Source organism: Plecotus auritus (assembly GCF_963455305.1).
Source record: "Plecotus auritus genome assembly, chromosome: 7".
In the NCBI taxonomy this organism is placed as follows: Eukaryota; Metazoa; Chordata; class Mammalia; order Chiroptera; family Vespertilionidae; genus Plecotus; species Plecotus auritus.
Window position 1 is genome coordinate 20715548 of NC_137774.1, and position 18256 is coordinate 20733803.

An 18256-nucleotide genomic window follows, 5' to 3' on the forward strand; every position below is an offset into this window, starting at 1 on the left:
ACTCGCAGCTGTACACCTACTTTTGCCCACTCTGTATGCAAAATAAATGGAAGAGTCATCTTTGCCTATGAAAACCACAGACAAGTAAACCTGGCAGAGAGAGGTCAAGGCTCTGTGGGCACTGCCCTAAACCTCTAAGAACCTTCTTCCTAGGGAAAGGCAGCCCAGATAACTGATAATGGGGAGCTAACTGGCTTCTTATCTGGTTCTGCCACCCTTAATCATTCCTGTCTTCCTTTTCAGGTTGAAGCAGGCACTTCAGAGACCCCCTGCATAGCTCACCCCCCACCCCACACACACACACACCTGCACTCTCTTTCCCTCTTCCTATGTACTGTCTTTAATATTCTTTTATTCAATTAAAAATATTCCCCTCTCTCGTTTTCTAGTCCAATTCTTTACAAAGCACAGCACGGATTCAGGGCAGGCGTGTAGGCCTCAGTATCTAGGTTTGGAAATCAAGACAAAGCCAATCGTCTCCTCCCTCCTTCTGCATCTCTTCTCCGCGCCCTCCGCTATCACCGTTTTTTGCCTTCGAAACCGCATCCCACTCGTTCCCACGGCAACCAGCGAGCACCCCACGTCCCTGCTCGGGACCACGGGCCGCAACCCCCACCCTACCTCCACGCCAGGGCCCCTAGCTCCCGCGCGGAAGGAGGGGGCCGGTTGCCAGGGAAACGGGAGGACGCCAGGGAGCCGCCCCCACCGCCTCCGCCCCTAGAAAGGCCGGCAGCCGCGGAGGAAAGCCGGGGAGGAGGAAGAAGAAGAGGGGCCGGTAGAGGGAGGGGAGAGGAAAGAGGAGGAGAAGGAAGAGGAGCACAGGGACGGCCTCCCAGGTGCGATTGATGGGCCGCTCCTCCACCAGGGACCTGCCTGACTGCCCCGCCCCTGGGCCCCTTAGCCCCCCCGCAGGGGAGAAAGGACTGACCTGCCAGGTAACGGCCCAGCCCCACCCGCCCCAGCTGCCGCTAGTCCTCCGCGTAGGTGGGGGGAGGGAAGGGGACAGCCTCTCCTTTGACTAAAACGATTCCGCGGGGAAATCAGGCCTGAAACCTGGGTGCCTGGCCCCTCTGTCCTCCCCCTCCCTCCTGCTGGTACAACGCCGTTTTTTCTGGCTCCGAGGGACTGGTTTGGCGGACTCGGATCATTTATTTGCACGCTGGCAGCCGCCCGCACCTACATAACTTGCCCGCGACGGCCCTGGTCTGCAAGCCAGGAGAGGTACACAGGGCCCCTCGGCCTCTGAGTGCGAAATTGTTGATGTTGCTTGACATTTCCACCCACCCACTGAAGTGATGGTCAGCGTGTGACCGCCCATCTCTCTCACAGTTTCACAATACAATGAAGAGTCACCCCCAAGGACACCGCCCCCCGCCCCCCCTCCCCTCCACCAGCCCTTATTTCCTAAGCCAAACTGACTGGGAGAGTCAAATCATACTCCTCCACCCCTCAATTCCTGTTCTTTATTTTTGGTCACAGTATTCTCTCAGTACCGAAGCGGGAGGCCAATGAGGCCAGAATCACTCATCTTTGTTGCTTATACTCAAGACATTTTAATAAGATTTTAAAACTATTAAGTTTTTTAAAGCTAAGATTTAAACAAAACCTGAGATATTTGGCATTACAAATTAACTGTGTAAACGGATGAATAAGATCTCCCAAATCCTTCTAGGCACTCAGTTGTGGAACAGGAAGAATTAATTTTTTTTTTATTTTTCAAATTATGGTTGACATACACTATTATATTGGTTTCAGGTGTATAACAAAGTGATGAGACATTTATATAACTTACGGAAGTGATTGCCCTGATAAGTCTAGTACCCATCTGACACTAGACATAGTTATTAAAATATTATTGACTATATTCCCTATGCTGTATTTATATCCCCATGACTGTTTTTATAACTGGCAATTTCTACATCTTAGGGGGACTTTATAAACAGGATTGTCAGGTATTAATATAGCCACTTGGATTTTGTTTCAAAGGAAACTTCAGCCTAAAGAGGGGCTTAAGTTTACATTTTTCCTTATTGCTGAACCAATAAAATATTAACTTTAATGGTATCTCTAATATGAGAACATAGTAAGAAAACAGTGAAATAGCTCGATGGCTATTAAAAAGAAATCCCTTCAAATAAATTCTGACAAATGTGGTCACAGAACAGAGAGCATAGCTGTAGATATATCTTTTAGAGAACTGAAAAATATTTCCGCAATCAGATTCTGCTCTCCTTAGTCAGGGAAATTTGAATTTGTTGGAAATTTACACGCGGGAGGAATGCATATGTCACCAAAGTTCTTAGAATATTCCTCATTGAAATTTCACAGATACGTAGAATTTTGAGGCCAAGAAGGATCATCTGCTCTTGCTTTCCCACATGCCTCCTACTTCCTTCCCCGTTTCTTTTCCCTCCCAATTTAAAATGGTTTCTTATGTAGATGTCTAAAGCACAGATTTGGCCCAACATAGTATCACCAGAGACTTAAAACAGAAGCATGCATGACCATGAGTGGGCTTTAAATTGAAAAGCAGTTCAAAGGTGAGAAACAAGCGAATACGGGATGCTATTTTAGAAATATTTGCCTTGCCCACATTTTATCATCATTCTCCCCCCTCCCACCTGTCTGTATTTGCTGAGGAAACTTTTCTGGCTTCAAATGGCCATCTGGTTGAGTAGGCCCTCAAAGCTGAGATCCACAGATCAAGCATGATCTCATGTGGATTTATTTCCATACAGTTATTTCTGTTTCTTGTTCATCCTGGTCAGTTTTTCAAGCTTGCAGTGCAGTATGAAGTTCAAGGGACACTTCAGAAATGTGGAGAACGTTTGCCTAAACGGTAGCTATCGACCATCTCCTGGATCTGTCTCTCACAATCTGTTTCCTTGGTCCCATAGTATTTGTTTAATCTCATGAAGCACTGATGTATTTAAATAAATAAAAAAATCACATGTGGCACGATGATGCTTCTAAATATTCACTTTTATGGCAAAGTCTATCCATAGAGAGTTTATGGGAGGGAAAAGAGACTTTTGTAGGCAATTTTAAAGTCCTTTATTTGGTAGGTGATTGTGAAGTCAGCGGTAACCTAGCAAGTAATTCAAATAGTGTTATTTCCTACCTATTTAAACAAAGCTATTTCATGGCTCTTGATTTGGAAGCCTCCTTAAAATAATACTGTGTTAAAGCAGGACGGATTAGCTGGCTTTTCTACATTAACTTTGTAACCAGAACGTGTCATCCAGTGGACTCTGGAACGTGCCCCTTTAGCGACCATTAACATATTTTCATTATGAATCCTTATGTTCTCGGCCTGATTAATATTCAGACAGGCTTCTCTTTCCAACAGTAGCATCAGGGGTTCATCTTTCTGCCTGTTTTAACACCATCGTTTTCTGAAAAGGGTAGGAACTTCATTTTATGCAAGTACAAATTCATGTGAAAAGTTAAAAGTGACCTTTGAAAATATAATCTCTCGCCCTGACTAGATGGCTCAGTTGGTTGGAGCATCATCCCGTACACCAAAAAGGTTGCGGGTTTGATTCCCTGTTGGAGCACATACTTAAGTTGTGGGTTCGATCCCTGGTCAGGGTGCACATGGGAGGCAACTGATCCAAGTTTCTCTCTCATATCATTGTTACTCTTTCTTTCTCCCCTTTCCTCCTCCCCTCCCTTCCTCTCTCTCTAAAATCACCAAACATATCCTCAGGTGAGGATTCAAATAAAAAATAATCTCATAAGTGACTTTTAACAGACTCAGAGATTTGGGTTTTGTGTATACTAGTAGATTGTGGAACTACCTATTAAACCGTGTTTCTGTACTTAAGATAAAATAACCCCTGAGGGACCAACACCAGTTCTTCCTGTTGCTCAGGGCTAGATGATAAACCTGGGAAGATTTCACAGCAACAAGACCAGACACTGGGTCACCATGAGTCAGGGGCAAGCTGATTCTGCCAATGTCTGCATAACTGAAAAACCAGAGAATGAAGAAAAGTGGCAGACTGTAGACACCTGGGGGCAGGAATGTTGTCTGACTTATCCTGCTGTTTCCCCAAAGCCTAGACAGCACCTGTCACATGGTCATCATTAAAAAAATACATGCAGCCCTCACTGGTTTGGCTCAATGGATAGAGTGTCAGCCCATGGACTGAAGGGTCCTGGGTTCGATTCTGGTCAAGGGCACATGCCCGGGTTGTGGGCTCGATCCCTAGTAGGGGGCATGCAGGAGGCAGCCAATCAATGATTCTCTCTCATTATTGATGTTTCTCTCTCTCTCGCCCTCTCCCAGACCATTCATGTCATCACCAACGCCTGATGACTTTCTCTCCTGCGTATCTCCTGTGGGCATTGGCGTGAGACTCTCTGGGTTCAAATCCCAACTTTTCCACTTAGTATTTCTCTAACCTTAGGCAAGTTACGGAATCCCTTGGTCTCAGTTTCCTCAGCTACAATATAGAGAGATACAGGGCCTGCCTCATAGGGGGATCGTGAGGATCTGAATGAGTTAATATGTATAAATGTTTATAACTTGCAGAGGCTCAATAAACAGTATCTTTGATCTCCTCTTCCTCCTCCTCCTTCCCCTCGCCCCCCACCTCTTCCTCCTCCTCATCTCCACTTTTGCTACCCAAGTCTGGTCACTATCTTATCTCATCTGGATTACTATAGTATGTTCCCAATGGTCTTTCCACTTCCATGTTTACTCCACATCCCCACCCCAACCCCCATCTATTCTCCATACAACAGCTGGAGGGGCCTTTTAAAAATGCAAATCTACTCCCCAGACTGGAACCTTCCAGTGTCCTATGGCTCCTGAACTTCAAGGCCCCACCCCCATGAGCTGGCTCCTGCCCACCTTCCAGCCCTTTGGTGCTGTTCTCCCCATCTCTGTGCTCCAACTGCCCCGGCCGCCTGCTTCTCATCCACACCAGCCCCTTCCTGCCCTGAAGCTTCTGCACCTGCTGTCCTTTCTGTCCGAGATGCTCTCTGTCCTGCTTCTTACCTGCCTCGCTCCTTCGCAAATCCAGTGTCATTTCCTAAGGAACACCAGGCCTCTTGGACCAGGTTATGTGCCCGCCCCCCCCCCCCCCCCATAATAATACTCTCATAGAACCCCATACATCTCCTTAGCATTTATCACAATTAAGGTTCACTTGTTCAATGTCAGCCTTCTCTCCCTAGACCGTAAGCTCCTCAAGGCAGGGGCCATGTTCATCTTGCCCAGTGCTGTATACCCCTGTGCCAGCATAGTGCCTGGGTTGGAATTAGGGGTGCAATAATTGTTGAATAAATGACTTTCAGTTCCCAGGGGCTCATAACTTCAGTCATTGATAACTTGGCTAGGTTCTTGGGTTTTCTTTTTTGTCACTTTGTAGACCTGCTTCTGAATCGGGTGTCTGTCAGTCTAACTCCTGTGACTAACCAAGACAGGATCACCAAAGCCAGCTGATGGCTGCATTATTTATGCTCAGAACAGGAGGGTGGTAAGAGCATCCATACCAATACAAAGAGTCCCTTGAGTCTGAAAGGAGCATCTGTGCCTTTCAAACAATGGAAATTAGATTAATAACGGGAATGAACGCAATTATACTAATTCCAAATATGGCAAAGTAACAAAGGGTTCTGTCACAGCACATTTATTTCTCCTTTATATGCAGGTCAGGGATTAAGAATCATGTTGCATGAAGCAAGGGACAGACAGAAGTTCCTCAGCGATGCTCAGTCTCTGCGGGACATGCAGCATAAGGTGGAGTCTGAATATCAGGTACAGTAATTGCAGAAAGCAAGAGTTACCTTCCACCTTCATTTACAGTATTAGGAGAGAATTCAGCAGACAGCCTCAGCAGCAATAGTTTTCTAGAACCCCAAACCCACCACTTACAAGCCATGTGATCCTGAAAAGCCACTGTACCTCTGAGTCTCAGTTTCCTCATCTGTAAAATGAGGATAATAATAGTACCCACCTCCTAATACTGTTTGAGAATTAAATGAGATAACCTTTTAAAAGTATTTAGCACAGAGCTTGGCACACAAACCTTGCCAGCAAATGACATTAGGGCTTAAATGTGATAAACCAGCTACCAAGGAAAAAGACATTACGGAGTAAATTGGATTGCCCTACTATTTATAAAATGACTTGGCCCTTCGTTGTCATCCTGCCAGAAGAAAGATGGTTAGCACATTCCACAATAAGCTAGCTATTCGTCACCCTAGTTACAGCGTTTACCTGCCAAAAACAAAACAGAGAGCCCGAGGAGTCATGATGCCATTACCCAGCGCTGGCATAGGACAGACTTTGGAAATGTCATTCAGCCCGCTGGCTGGCTGGCGCTGGCCCTGAGGTCAACCCTCACCAACCCAGGAGGCATGTCACCAGCCTCGATCAACTAAGGATCGAAAAGTGCTCCTTCCCTAAGGAAGACACAGAACTGCTGTTATCAGGTTCTCCTCCTCCTTAGCAATTTCAAATATAACTGAACCTCCCAGGTCACCAAGGAAACCAGACCTATCTCAGTAACCTGATTTCACCCGTGTAACGCAGCTTAGCATTGGGGCTGGAAATGGAGTCAGCAGATTTCTCCCGCAACTTGGCAACACACCTACTACCTACAAGACTATAAAATTGAGGGAATTTGTATACAATAAGTGAGAACATAAATATTCGGACTGGTCATGCTGGGAGTGCATCTACTTTTCACAAAGATGCCTCTGCCACCTGGTCCACGTTTCAAAACACTTGTTTGAAATTGTCTTCAGAACAGGCACATGAGATAATCAATCTTGTCTGATGGTCTCTGTGGAAAAACAAAAATCACACAACTGTGTGTGGCGTAGACCCCCTGCAGTTTCATTTTCTAATCTCTGCTGGGCTTTCAACACTGTTCTTATTCATAAGAGCACTTTCAACACTATTCTTATAAACAATAATACTTAAGTGCCTACTATGTCCTGAACAAAGTCCCTTTTCTCCCAGCATTCTTATCCCAGAATCAAGAAACAAATAATACACACAAGTAAATAAATATGTAAGATCACTTCCGTTACTGATGAATATAATGAGGCAGATAAAACCGGGGTAACGGGGATGGGGGTGATACTCCTTTAAACAGGCAGGAAAGTCCTCTTTGAGGAAGTAACTTTGGCTGTGCAGGTAAAGGATGGGAAAGAGCCAGCTAGAACATCCGGAGCTGAAGGGAAGCGAGTGCAAAGGTCCTGAGGCAGGAACTAACTTGGAGCATCGCAGGAAACAAAAGAAGGCCAGAATGGCCAAAACACATGGACCCAGGGCGAGTGTGGGCCAGGTTGTGTTTTCAGGACAAAGCTTGGTATTTGGAGTTTATTCTGATCGCAATGAGAATTATTGGATAATTTTCTTTCTTTCTTTTTTCTTTTTTGAATTATTGGATGACTTTAAGCAGAGGAGCGGTATGATCTGATCTACATTTTTAAAAGATCTCTCTGGCTGCTGTGTGGGGAAAGGTCTGAAAGGGGCAAGAGAAGCAGCAGAAAAACTAGTAAGGAAACTACAGTGGAAATTTAGGAGAGAAATTCTGGTGGCTCGGCCAGAGCGGTAGGAGTCGAGGTCGCAGGAAGTGGCCTGACCCAGGAAATAGAGGCAACACAGACACCTTGCTGATAGCTGGAGAGGGGGACTGAGAGAAAGAAAGGAACAAAGGATGACACACCGCAACATGTCCCCTTGTCCATCATCTCCCTGTTATCATCACTATTTTTAACTTATCTACTTTTTCCAAAGCTCACGTTTTCAGCCTTTGTTTTCTGGAGCTTTATCTACATTTGATACTTTTTTTCTTGAAACATTACTCCTTTGGCATTATGACATCACACTCTCCAGATTTTCCTTCTGTTTCTCTCTCACTCTTTTTCCCACCCCTCAAATGTTAATTCCCCCAGTTTCCCATCCTCCACCCATTTTTTTTCCAATTCACTAGGTCTCCATGATCCATCTCATCCCCTCCTATGTTGTTTTAAAATATATTTTTATTGACTTTAGAGAGAGAAGAAGCGAGAGGGATAGAGAGATAGAAACATTGATGAGAGGGATACATGGATCAGCTTCCTCCCACACGCTCCCCCACCGGGGATGGAGCCCACAACCCCGGGCATGTGCCCTGACTGGGAATCTAATCAGGTCAGGGACCTCTTGGCTTAGGGGTCGATGCTCAACCACTGAGCCATACCAGCCGGGCACATCCCTTCCTATGTTTTTAACCACCACTCATATACTAATGACTTGTAACCTGAGTCTTCCCAAAGTGTCAGGATCAGATGCACACTGTTGTTGGACATTTCCATCTGGATGTCACATAGGCACCTCAAGTTCAGCATGACCACGGTTGCACTCCACATATCCTTCCTCCTGCCTCCCTCCTCTATATTCCCTGCCTGGTGATAGTGGCCTAAACCTTCCCTGACTCCTCCTCCCTCACCACGCACATCCCACTATCACCAGCTCCTGCCAAGTTTACTGAAAAGCTCATGACCTGTGCCTCCCTTTTTATCCTATTGCCACCACCCTGGTTTCAACCTCCATCATTTCTCTCCAAGACTATTATAATATCCTTATCACCGGTCTCCTTGCCTCCAGCCTGCTTTCTTGAAATCTGTCTAAAATGTGAATTTGAATATGCCATTGGAATGCATGAAAACCTTCGGTTGTTTCCCTCACTTAAGGTTGGGTCCAAGACCCAAGAACCACAGCAAGACAGCCTGAATTCAATCATGTCTCTAACCTCTTCTTCACCCTTCTTTACTTTACTCTCTTGACAAGGATGGTGAGGAGTCCAGTTTAATTTAGAGTCAAAGGGAACCTCAGTACTCCTATAGCACCTTTAAAAAAAAAACAAAAACTTCAGTGAGTTATAATTTACATATTACAAAATTCACCTGTTTTAAGTATAATTTATGACTTTCAATAAATTCAGCAAGTTTGCAGCTATCACGACCATCGATTTTAGAACATTTCCGTCACTTCAATACCACAGCACCCTTTTCATACCTCTCTCCCAAAGCTTGTGAAACTGTCTTTTGTGTGACTTCCTCTCAAAATGGACCATAGCTTCTTAAGGGCAGGGGTGGAATCTTATTCTTCTCTGTTGAACCAAACACCTTGTCATGGATGAGAGCCAGTGTTCCTTAACTTGACCACCAACTCTGCTTATCAGACGTAGATCCAGATGACTTGTAACTATTCCTGCAAGTCAAATCCACCCTCAATGGAGCAGCTTCCAAGCCACTCACCACAAGGTCTGCAAAAAAAAATAAACCAGGTTGTCTTTAAGACATCCTGAGCATTGGTTGAAATAAGTATATAGCAACCCACAGAAAATAGTTTAAAGGGAACCACAGTGAGTTAGATTACTTAATCTATTCCTTGCCTTGTTCCAGAAAGGATTTCAAGTAAGGGGTTAAGAATCAATTGCATGGCTGTAATGGCCCCTCAATAAGTTGATCCATAGATCACCTATGTGTAATTAGATAATTTGCTAAGGTAGACTTTGCATTGGGTGGATACTAAAACCCTGGGTCATTGATGAACTTGGTTAGTTACTTGTAGAAATCGCAGCTTTCACTCCAAGTGCCATGACCTGCTTGAACACTAGGAAGTCCCCATTTCTGGGTGTACAAATAGTGTAAGACCTAATAACTAGGTATGACTCCTAAATCATATACTTTTGCCACACATCCCTTCCTGTGTTTGACTGGCTCAAATGAACTGGCTCAAATTGAAGCCCTTAGAAACCTCCTGTATACACTATTCCTGCTACATCCTAAAATATGCTAAGGGTTGGTATGCACCAAATTAGCAGTGCCTTTGCAGGTCTGTGTGCTAGCAGCAGGAGAGGGTCCAACCCACCCTGAGTTATTTTGATGCTACTCCTTTCAGTGGTTGGGTGGGACCCTTTTGAAAACACAAGAGGAAATAAACATCTCTTTGGCATATTACATGCTATTTCAGAATCTGGTAACTAGTACATAATTATATGCCATCTCAGAATTTGGCTCTATTTCTTCAAGGGTGTTCATGCTGCATAGCTTTTTTTTTTTTTCTTCCTTCTTCTTTTGGTCAAATGTGTTTATGTACCTCGAGGCAGAATTTAGCCATTAATGTCCACTGAAAGCTGGAGAGAAAGATTACACTTAGCATTTTGGAATGATTTTCCATAATCTAATGTGTTCAAATGGGTTTCATCTCACGTCACTTATTCGTCCTAATTCCTGCAAGTACAGATCAAACACTGACCATGATACAGACTTGTTCAAGGGCATGGTAGGTGACTATGCCTGGTGGTGAGGGTTTGGAACCGTCCACTCAGAAGGTTGAGGGAATGAATGGAGATAATTCAGCTTCCCTTCCTACTTGCTCACTTCTTGAGGTGTGTCTTTCTCTACTTTACTTGGCTAGAACAAGAAAATCAAGTCATTTGAGAGGAATATCACATCAAACTGTTTTTACACCTTTGATTACGTAAAACCTCTCAAAACTAATGAATTTTAATCATGTCACCAGTGATCATTAAAACCCCAAACTCTGGATTATGCATGTTAGATCAAAAGAACAACAGCCAAAAAGAACCAATTAAAGGCACTTGCCAAAATGCTTGTGGAGTTTGAGGAACAATAACCTTGACCAGGGCCACTGTTGACTGAGATGTAGAGCTGGGTCTTAGGATGGTTTTTATTCTACAGCTATGAGGCGGGGAAGTGTTCCTATGGTTCACTGATGGCTTCCTAAGGCACCAGGAGGACAGGTAAAAGAGGAGACGGGTTATAAAAGAAACAGAAGAAGCTTTGAGCATCCCTGTTGATTCAGAAAGCTGTAATGCTGCAGAAAAGGTGGTTTCCAGAGGGCACCTGAGCGACTAAACAGGTTCTCCTCAACTGACTGGGCTCTAGAAACACACTTCCGGGACAGAAAAACAAGGATGATGTCCAGGCCTGAACAGAAAGAGTCTTTCTGCTTCCGTGACCAAAATCAGAGTCACGTTATTTGGCAAAGGCTGACTTCAGAAATAGAAGTAAACCAAGAAACGGGATTGGAAACTATTAAAATATTCTTAAGATCATAATGGTGGTGGTGATGATGAGTGTCTTTTATTGGGCACGCACCATGAGCCAGTCACTCTGCTAAGCATCTGACCAACAGTGCCTCGGGCTCCCCAACACTCTGGCAGCACGGGGCCATCTCACATGCCCCTCTGACAGAAGAGGGGAGTGGGAATCAATGGAGTTAGTCAGCTGCCCAAGGTCACGATGCTAGAAAGTGGCAGAGCTGGGGTTTGTTGTGTTTACCAGGATTGAGTTACAGTGAGTCACAAAACCCACGTCATCCCCCACAGGCGTAGATGCACCTTCTGTGTTCTGCCCCCACAGTGGTGGCTTCTGCACAGAAGGCAGCCTGTCTGCGTGAGCTGTAGTCAGAGGGATGAGCTCAAGGGGGAGGGGGGAGGGGCAGGTGGGGAGGAGGAACACCAAGAAAGGGTGAAGGAGGAAGCCCTGATCCTCCCCCAAAAGGAAGGAATAAGAAATCACCTGATACTCCTTCAGCTTCAAGACTGCCCCCAGCCAGTTACGTCACATGAACAGAAATTTATTTATAGCAACCTAGCTCCAGGCACGTGAGTTTGAAAGGGAAACATTTGAAAGTTCTGAGTAAGGGGAGCCCCTGCTGACTGTGAATTACAAGTCCATTCCTCCGCATCCCGTGATGTCACACTCCTCTGCTCCTGTCACTTCAGGTCCCCCCTGAGCAGAAACAATGTCAGCGTCAACAACAAAAACATCATTGACATTTACAAATAACAGGAAAACTAGCCCCTGGGTAGAGTAGGGGTGGATTCTTGCTGTTTCTAGGACTGGAAGCCTGGACTTGGCTCTGTCCCGGTGTTCCTTCTCCTCAGCAAAGCTGTGGCTTTGAGAGGCTTAATGTTTGATTTACACAGAAAGACTGCTTGGCTGGATCAAAAGAAAATAATTGGAAGTACCTATCTTGCCACTGGTTTGCTCCCTTCTCCGCTATGAGAGAAGGGATCAGGAACCAGAGGAGAAAAACCTTTTTTTTTCAACGTTGCAAACCATTCCATTCCTCATCCCCTTTTGGTAAAGAAATATTTAAGTCGCATGCATTCTTGGAGAGAATTTTCAAAAAACACTCAGCCCACAAGAATTCTGTTCATCCCACAAAATCTGCCTGGGTCCTGCGAGCATTAGCTAAGACGGGTTCCTCCACTTTCAGCCCATCAGCATTTTCTTGCTCCTTTGATACCAGTAGGGTATCACAGACATCTACCGCATCCAGAAACAATGGGCCAAGCCAGACTCCTCCCAAACCGGGGCTCCGATCACAAGTCCTTGTAGAAGGAACAGGAAAAAAGAGGCCCGTACTTTGCTAAACTTCACTAAGCTCTCCAGCTAAACTCTCTTTGGTGCTTATCTTACTTATTATATAGTTTCTGTCCAGTGTTTTTTGAGTTTTTGGTTTAAATTATTTATGAAAAGAAACACTGCCCAGGATTTCTCACAGTGGCTTACTGTCTATATGGAATAGTTTTTGGAGATAAGATTAACTGTGAGAAAGAAAAACAACCATTTTGGAGTGTTCACCCTTTCCAAGCAAGGCAGGTGAAACTGCACATTTCTCTTGGGAAGCCAGGATCCCACGCGCAGCAGGTAACCAACTGGCCACCATGCCCGAGCCTGGAGGCCAGTGCTTCCCCTGCAACGCAGCTGAGAAGCAGAGTGTAACTGACTCCCTGGTTTCCCAAGTGGGAAATGTTTGGTTAATATCAAGTCATTTCTGTTCTTAACCTTGTAGCATAATATTAGGCTTTCCCCAAGGCGGGAAACCCTGGCAAGTCAAGGAAGGAGATGCTTTTCCAACAGAAGTCAAAAAATGCCCAAGAAATCTTTCCTTTCTCAACCCAGCCAGGAAGGCGGACATGTCAGGCCTAGTTTAGAAACAATACTGTTGGTCTTTACACGGCCTTTCTTTACTATGATAGTGGATAATTTGGCTCTGGCGGGGCCATGGTGAAGTCAGTCACTGGCTCTACAAACCTAGAAATGCTCTAAGAAGTTTTACTCTTTGGGGGTATTTAAATCATCAGTTGAAATCCCCATAGCACATGATATTCTTGGGTTTGTCCAGTCCCCGTACTGAAGGAGAAATATTTTGGAAGTAGATTTTCTTTTCATTTTTTTAAAATGAAAAAAATATATATTATTTTTATTATGTTTTCATAACATTTGGGGATTGCTTTCCTCCTGGACAAAAACGCAATTCAGTTAACATTAAATGCTAGACGTTGGGGGATTCAAAAGATAAGAAATGGTCCCTACCATGAGGGTTCTCACTGATCAGCAGGAGAAACAGGCTCAAAATATAAATATAATAGGGGCAAAATCGCATAATTCAAGCTTTATATGTATAAAGGAGCAATTACTTTGGCCTGGGGAAGAATAGTGAGGCAGGGGGAACCTGAGATGCCACCCAGCTAGTTCTTAATTTGTCAGGAGAACAACCTGTGAAAGGCATTCCCAGTGGAAGAAACAGCACGTGCTAAAGGTCTCACTTAGGAAAGTTCTTCTCCTGTAACGAGGGTGAAATCCAAGGGGACAGAGGAGAGTGTAGGTGAGTATGAAGGAGGAGCTACTCGTATGAAGAGAAAGAGACCAGAAAGAAATGTTAATATGGTACATTAGGTACTTCCTGCCTTGAGAAGGCAATTGTTGGGTAAATATTTGACAAAATGCCTCTCAGTATATTTGTTGTTTGAATTTATGAAAGCAATGACTAATATGTTTCACCTGGCATTTTTGGGCAAAGGGAAGAGGGAGTAATGCCTGGGCGAGAGTGTTCATACTTGGTAACAGGTTTTGATCAACCCTGCAGATGTACATTGTGTATGTATTTTGTGACTTATTTCATGTTCTTCACGATAGGAAGCATGAAGTTACCAAAGCTAGTCATAGACCCAAGATGACAACAAAAACCCACCCTCTTGTGTTCTCCAGGCTTGTCTGAGAGGACAGGAATACAGAAGAGACCCAAGTGAGAAGAAACGAGATCAATCTGGGGGGCAAGAGACAAATGTGGAGAGAACCCGGTTTTTAAACGGGTCATCTTCCAAACAGGTACTCAGAACTCTGGAAGACATTCTCCTGCTGTGTGTGTGTGTGTGTGTGTGTGTGTGTGTGTGTGTGTGTGTGTGTGTTTTACTTGTGAAAAAGCCCGCACAAAAAGGAGATGTTGAAGAATCCTAAAGGTTAAAGGTCAGGGCAGGAAAAGGCAAGGGCAGGAGCTCCCATTCTGGGTACGACCCCCACCCCCCACCAGCCACATGATTCCTCTTCACCCTGGTTTGGCCTCCCTCTTCTTTCCTTACAGTAACCCATGGCATTGCAAACCCAGTTTTTATTTTAAATGAAGAGAGTAAAATGCAATAATAATTGCATCCCATAATAACTATCCATTGTTCAAATATTTGTGTCTAGGATGACAATAGTAAATAAAAAGAGCAATATAATATAATAGCAATATGAGAATGATGACAGTAACAGTAGTAGTTAGTAGTTACCATTATTTGAGTGCTTACAATGTTCACACTGTGTTAGGTACTTTATACGTATTAGCTTATTTAATTTTCTTAAATCTCTGTATATTATTTGCCTCATTTTATGGAGGAGAAAACTGAGCCTTAGAAAAGTTAAGAAAATTCACCTCAGATTTTACAGCCAGTATGCGGTAGGGTAGGGATTCTGTTGCAGGCAGTCTGAGCCAGAGAGGGTGCTCTGAACCATGGAACTGTATGGTCATATTTCATTTGTAAGCGCTTATCTGTGTAAGAATCTTCCTTATCCTATGTAAGCTGAATACCACAAGTGGCATTCAACACCCATTGTTAGCATGGTGAATTGATTTAAGATGAGTAATATGCCTTTTATGAAGTCTTATTTAATATTTTATGTCTGAAACATACTCTAGAGGATGGACTCTCTTTTCTATTGGCGGTGTGGATCCCTGAGATAGGTCCTGGATACCTGATATCAATCAACTTCTTGTTGGGATTTCTTCTCTAATCTAGGATGTTCACACTGTGGTTATTTAATGTTCAAAGGACACCTGAAAAACATCAGTGATTGATGTTCATGGATGTAGCTGCATCCCTGGGAGAGATCTATACTCCCTATTAAGGAACATACACTCACACGATAAAAGATTCCTCCTAGAGTCTGAAGGTGACAGAGACTACCTCACAATATTGGCATCCTGAGAAGAACATGTTGCCTGGATCTTTCCTGTCACTTAAGGACAAAATGTGGTGCCTGATGCTGATGAAACTTAGGGAGGGAGATTAATCCAAAAATTAAATCTAGTCTGGCTAGAACAACACATTTTTAGCATTAAGGTAGCTTCTTATATTTTTGTACTTAAGAACAAAAATCAAGGACAGATTTTTTTTTTAAGTAATGTAAATTTAAGTCAAATAGCGAGCATATAGCAATCTCCCTAGATTGGATTTATTAAGCAATGAGCAGCAGGGTTCTTCCATTTTCATGCAAAGACCCAAGTACATAGTCATGGCTGTTTTGTATGGCAATGCTCATGCATTTGAAATATTCTAGGACTTGAAGTTTCATGCTCCTCTTCACAAACTTATTTGGGGGACAAGCTGGTAACAGATTCCTGTCTTTTTCTTCTTCAGCTGTAAAAATTATTCATTCTTTAAATCATCATTGCAAAACACTCAGACCACATCTACAAAGGACATAGTTGTCCATATAAAAGTAATTATGAAATAAAGACAAAAATAGGTGGTAAAAATGCATAAAACTGGCAATTTCTATTCTAAAGTACAAGGACAGGAGTATTCAATGTCAGAGAACTCAAAACAACATTATTTACATAATCCTAATTTTTTCCCAAGGGTTGGAGCCTTGATTGTACAAGTGCCTTCAAGGTCGCATCTTCTCTATCAAAAAGTGACAAAATCAGAATTTTCCACAGTGAAACTCCCCCTTGCTTGGCTCTCTGTATGACAGGTATTCCTTGGGGGACACTAGAGGATTTGCCTCTGGATACAAAGGCGCAGGAAGGGCAAGGTGAGAGATTTCACCGAACGCAACATTTCAACAGCCATCTGACTTGTGTGTTCATAACGTTGATCCCTCCTGGCTCCACCCTTCAACGTTTGCTAGGTACGAGTGAAGCCAAAGATCCCTTATGAGACTCAAACCAGATCCTAGAAATCCTCAGGCCCCAGGATCATGGCTTGGTTTGGAGAATTCCCATCCCAGGTTTGGATCCCAACCTAAATGTCTATGAAGAGCTGGTTGTTCTTAAACCTTCATAGTCTGGGCCTGCCCTGCTATATCTCAAATCCTGGGGGAATGAAGGATGTATCAAAGCTCCTTCTACAGGATTCTCCTTACCAGGGAGGTCTGGAGCTAGTCTCCCAGAGGAGGCTCTGAAAAAGAACGTTGGCATCTCGCCAAGAGAACCCAGGCAGACGGATCCAGTTTCCAGAGCTCAGTGGATTAGAAGCCACATCAGGCACTAGAGTGCAAAAGATCCTTGGTCAATCTGAAAAGGGCAGGAGAAAGAGCAGCTGTTTAAACCTAACCAAAGCCCTCTTCCCTAGGTGAACATCCTCCTGAGTAATTTCCTTCTAGAGATTTCTGTGCCTAAAAACTCTAAGGAATGTTTTACCTCTGGTTTCTGAAGGCAAGTTCATTCTCCAACTGAGTGGGTAGTATGAAAGCGGATTGCTTAATCCAGGGACATTTTCCACTGTGCAGTCATGACGTGAAGCGTGCCACCACCAAATTTTGACACGGATTGCAGTTCCCATCACTTAACACATACGCATTGCAATTTGACATGTACTGTAATTCCCATTCCTTAACCCAGCCTCAGACTGTCAAATTCTGATGAGCCTGGAATAAGTGAGGCATTTACTGTCAAGTAACAGAGGCATTTACCGTCAAGTAATCAAGCTATAATTTCCCGACACCTGCCTAGAGGTGGGTAGATCCCCAAATGCACAGTTAACGTGGTGGCCACTGCATTATGACATTACTCCCTCATTACAACCAGTGGCTTTAAGCTCTGGTCAGGCAGAGCTTGTGTTCAATCTAAATCTAAGATAAAGCAGTGACTATGGAGCCTATGCTGAGATGTTCTGTGGAGTGGTGCCTCCTAACTATGGTTAGTTGGTGGTGTGGCCTAGAAGAAAGAACACTTATCACCAAGGGCCAGCTCTGTCCCACAATGCAGCGTGAATTCAGGCACAAACCCCTCTCCTAAGCACTTCAGTGTCCCACCAAGGAGATACTTATTAACATGCTTATCTCATGGGATCATTATGAGAACGAGTGAGACGCTTAAATGTCATACTGACATTAGGTTACATAATAAATTGCCTTGGTGTTCAACTATTCTTGCAAATGATGCTCCAATGGCATGTCAGTGGAGGAGCAGGTTCTGATGCTTCTAGAACAGTGGTCGGCAAACTGCGGCTTGCGAGCCACATGCAGCTCTTTGGCCCCTTGAGTGTGGCTCTTCCACAAAATACCATGGCCTGGGCGAGTCTATTTTGAACAAGTGGCGTTAGAAGAAGTTTAAGTTTAAAAAATGTGGCTCTCGCCCTAACCGGTTTGGCTCAGTGGATAGAGCGTTGGCCTGCGGACTCAAGGGTCCCAGGTTCGATTCCGGTCAAGGGCATGTACCTGGGTTGCGGGCACATCCTCAGTAGGGGGCGTGCAAGAGGCAGCTGATCGATGTCTCTCTCTCATCGATGTTTCTAACTATCCCACTCTCCTCCTCTCTGTAAAAAAACAATAAAATATATTTTAAAAAATGTGGCTCTCAAAAGAAATTTCAGTCATTGTACTGTTGATATTTGGCTCTGTTGACTAATGAGTTTGCCGACCGCTATTCTAGAATACCTTCTTCCACCTCAGCTCAGCCCTGGGCCAGATTTCTACAAGCCAACCTAAGTGGCAACTTCATTTTAGACCCTTTTCAAAGCTACATGCAACCTTTTGAACTGTTTAATTGGATTAGAATTTAAGAGGGAAATAAACATCAGCTCCACATAACCACCTGGAAGCTGGATGAGTTAGTAGACTGAAAAATGAAGTGGTCTCTCCATAAGAGCAGGAACTCATTTCCCTGGGACAGCTGCTGGTCTAGAGGAGCTGGCTGAGACAGAAAGGGCACCGGCATGTTCAC

The 18256-nt window shown here is 44.1% G+C and overlaps 1 protein-coding gene across 1 annotated transcript in view; it reads left to right on the forward strand.

Moving 5' to 3' along the window:
* Positions 1-741: 741 nt before the first annotated feature.
* The window catches only part of MARCHF10 (membrane associated ring-CH-type finger 10), a 42998-nt gene continuing 25483 nt past the window's right edge, over positions 742-18256 (forward strand). The window contains exons 1-3 of the mRNA XM_080680066.1: positions 742-935; positions 5661-5767; positions 14038-14157. Of these exons, the coding sequence (XP_080536192.1) occupies positions 5678-5767; positions 14038-14157 (210 nt within the window). The 5' untranslated portion in view covers positions 742-935; positions 5661-5677. The remainder of the gene's footprint in view (positions 936-5660; positions 5768-14037; positions 14158-18256) is intronic.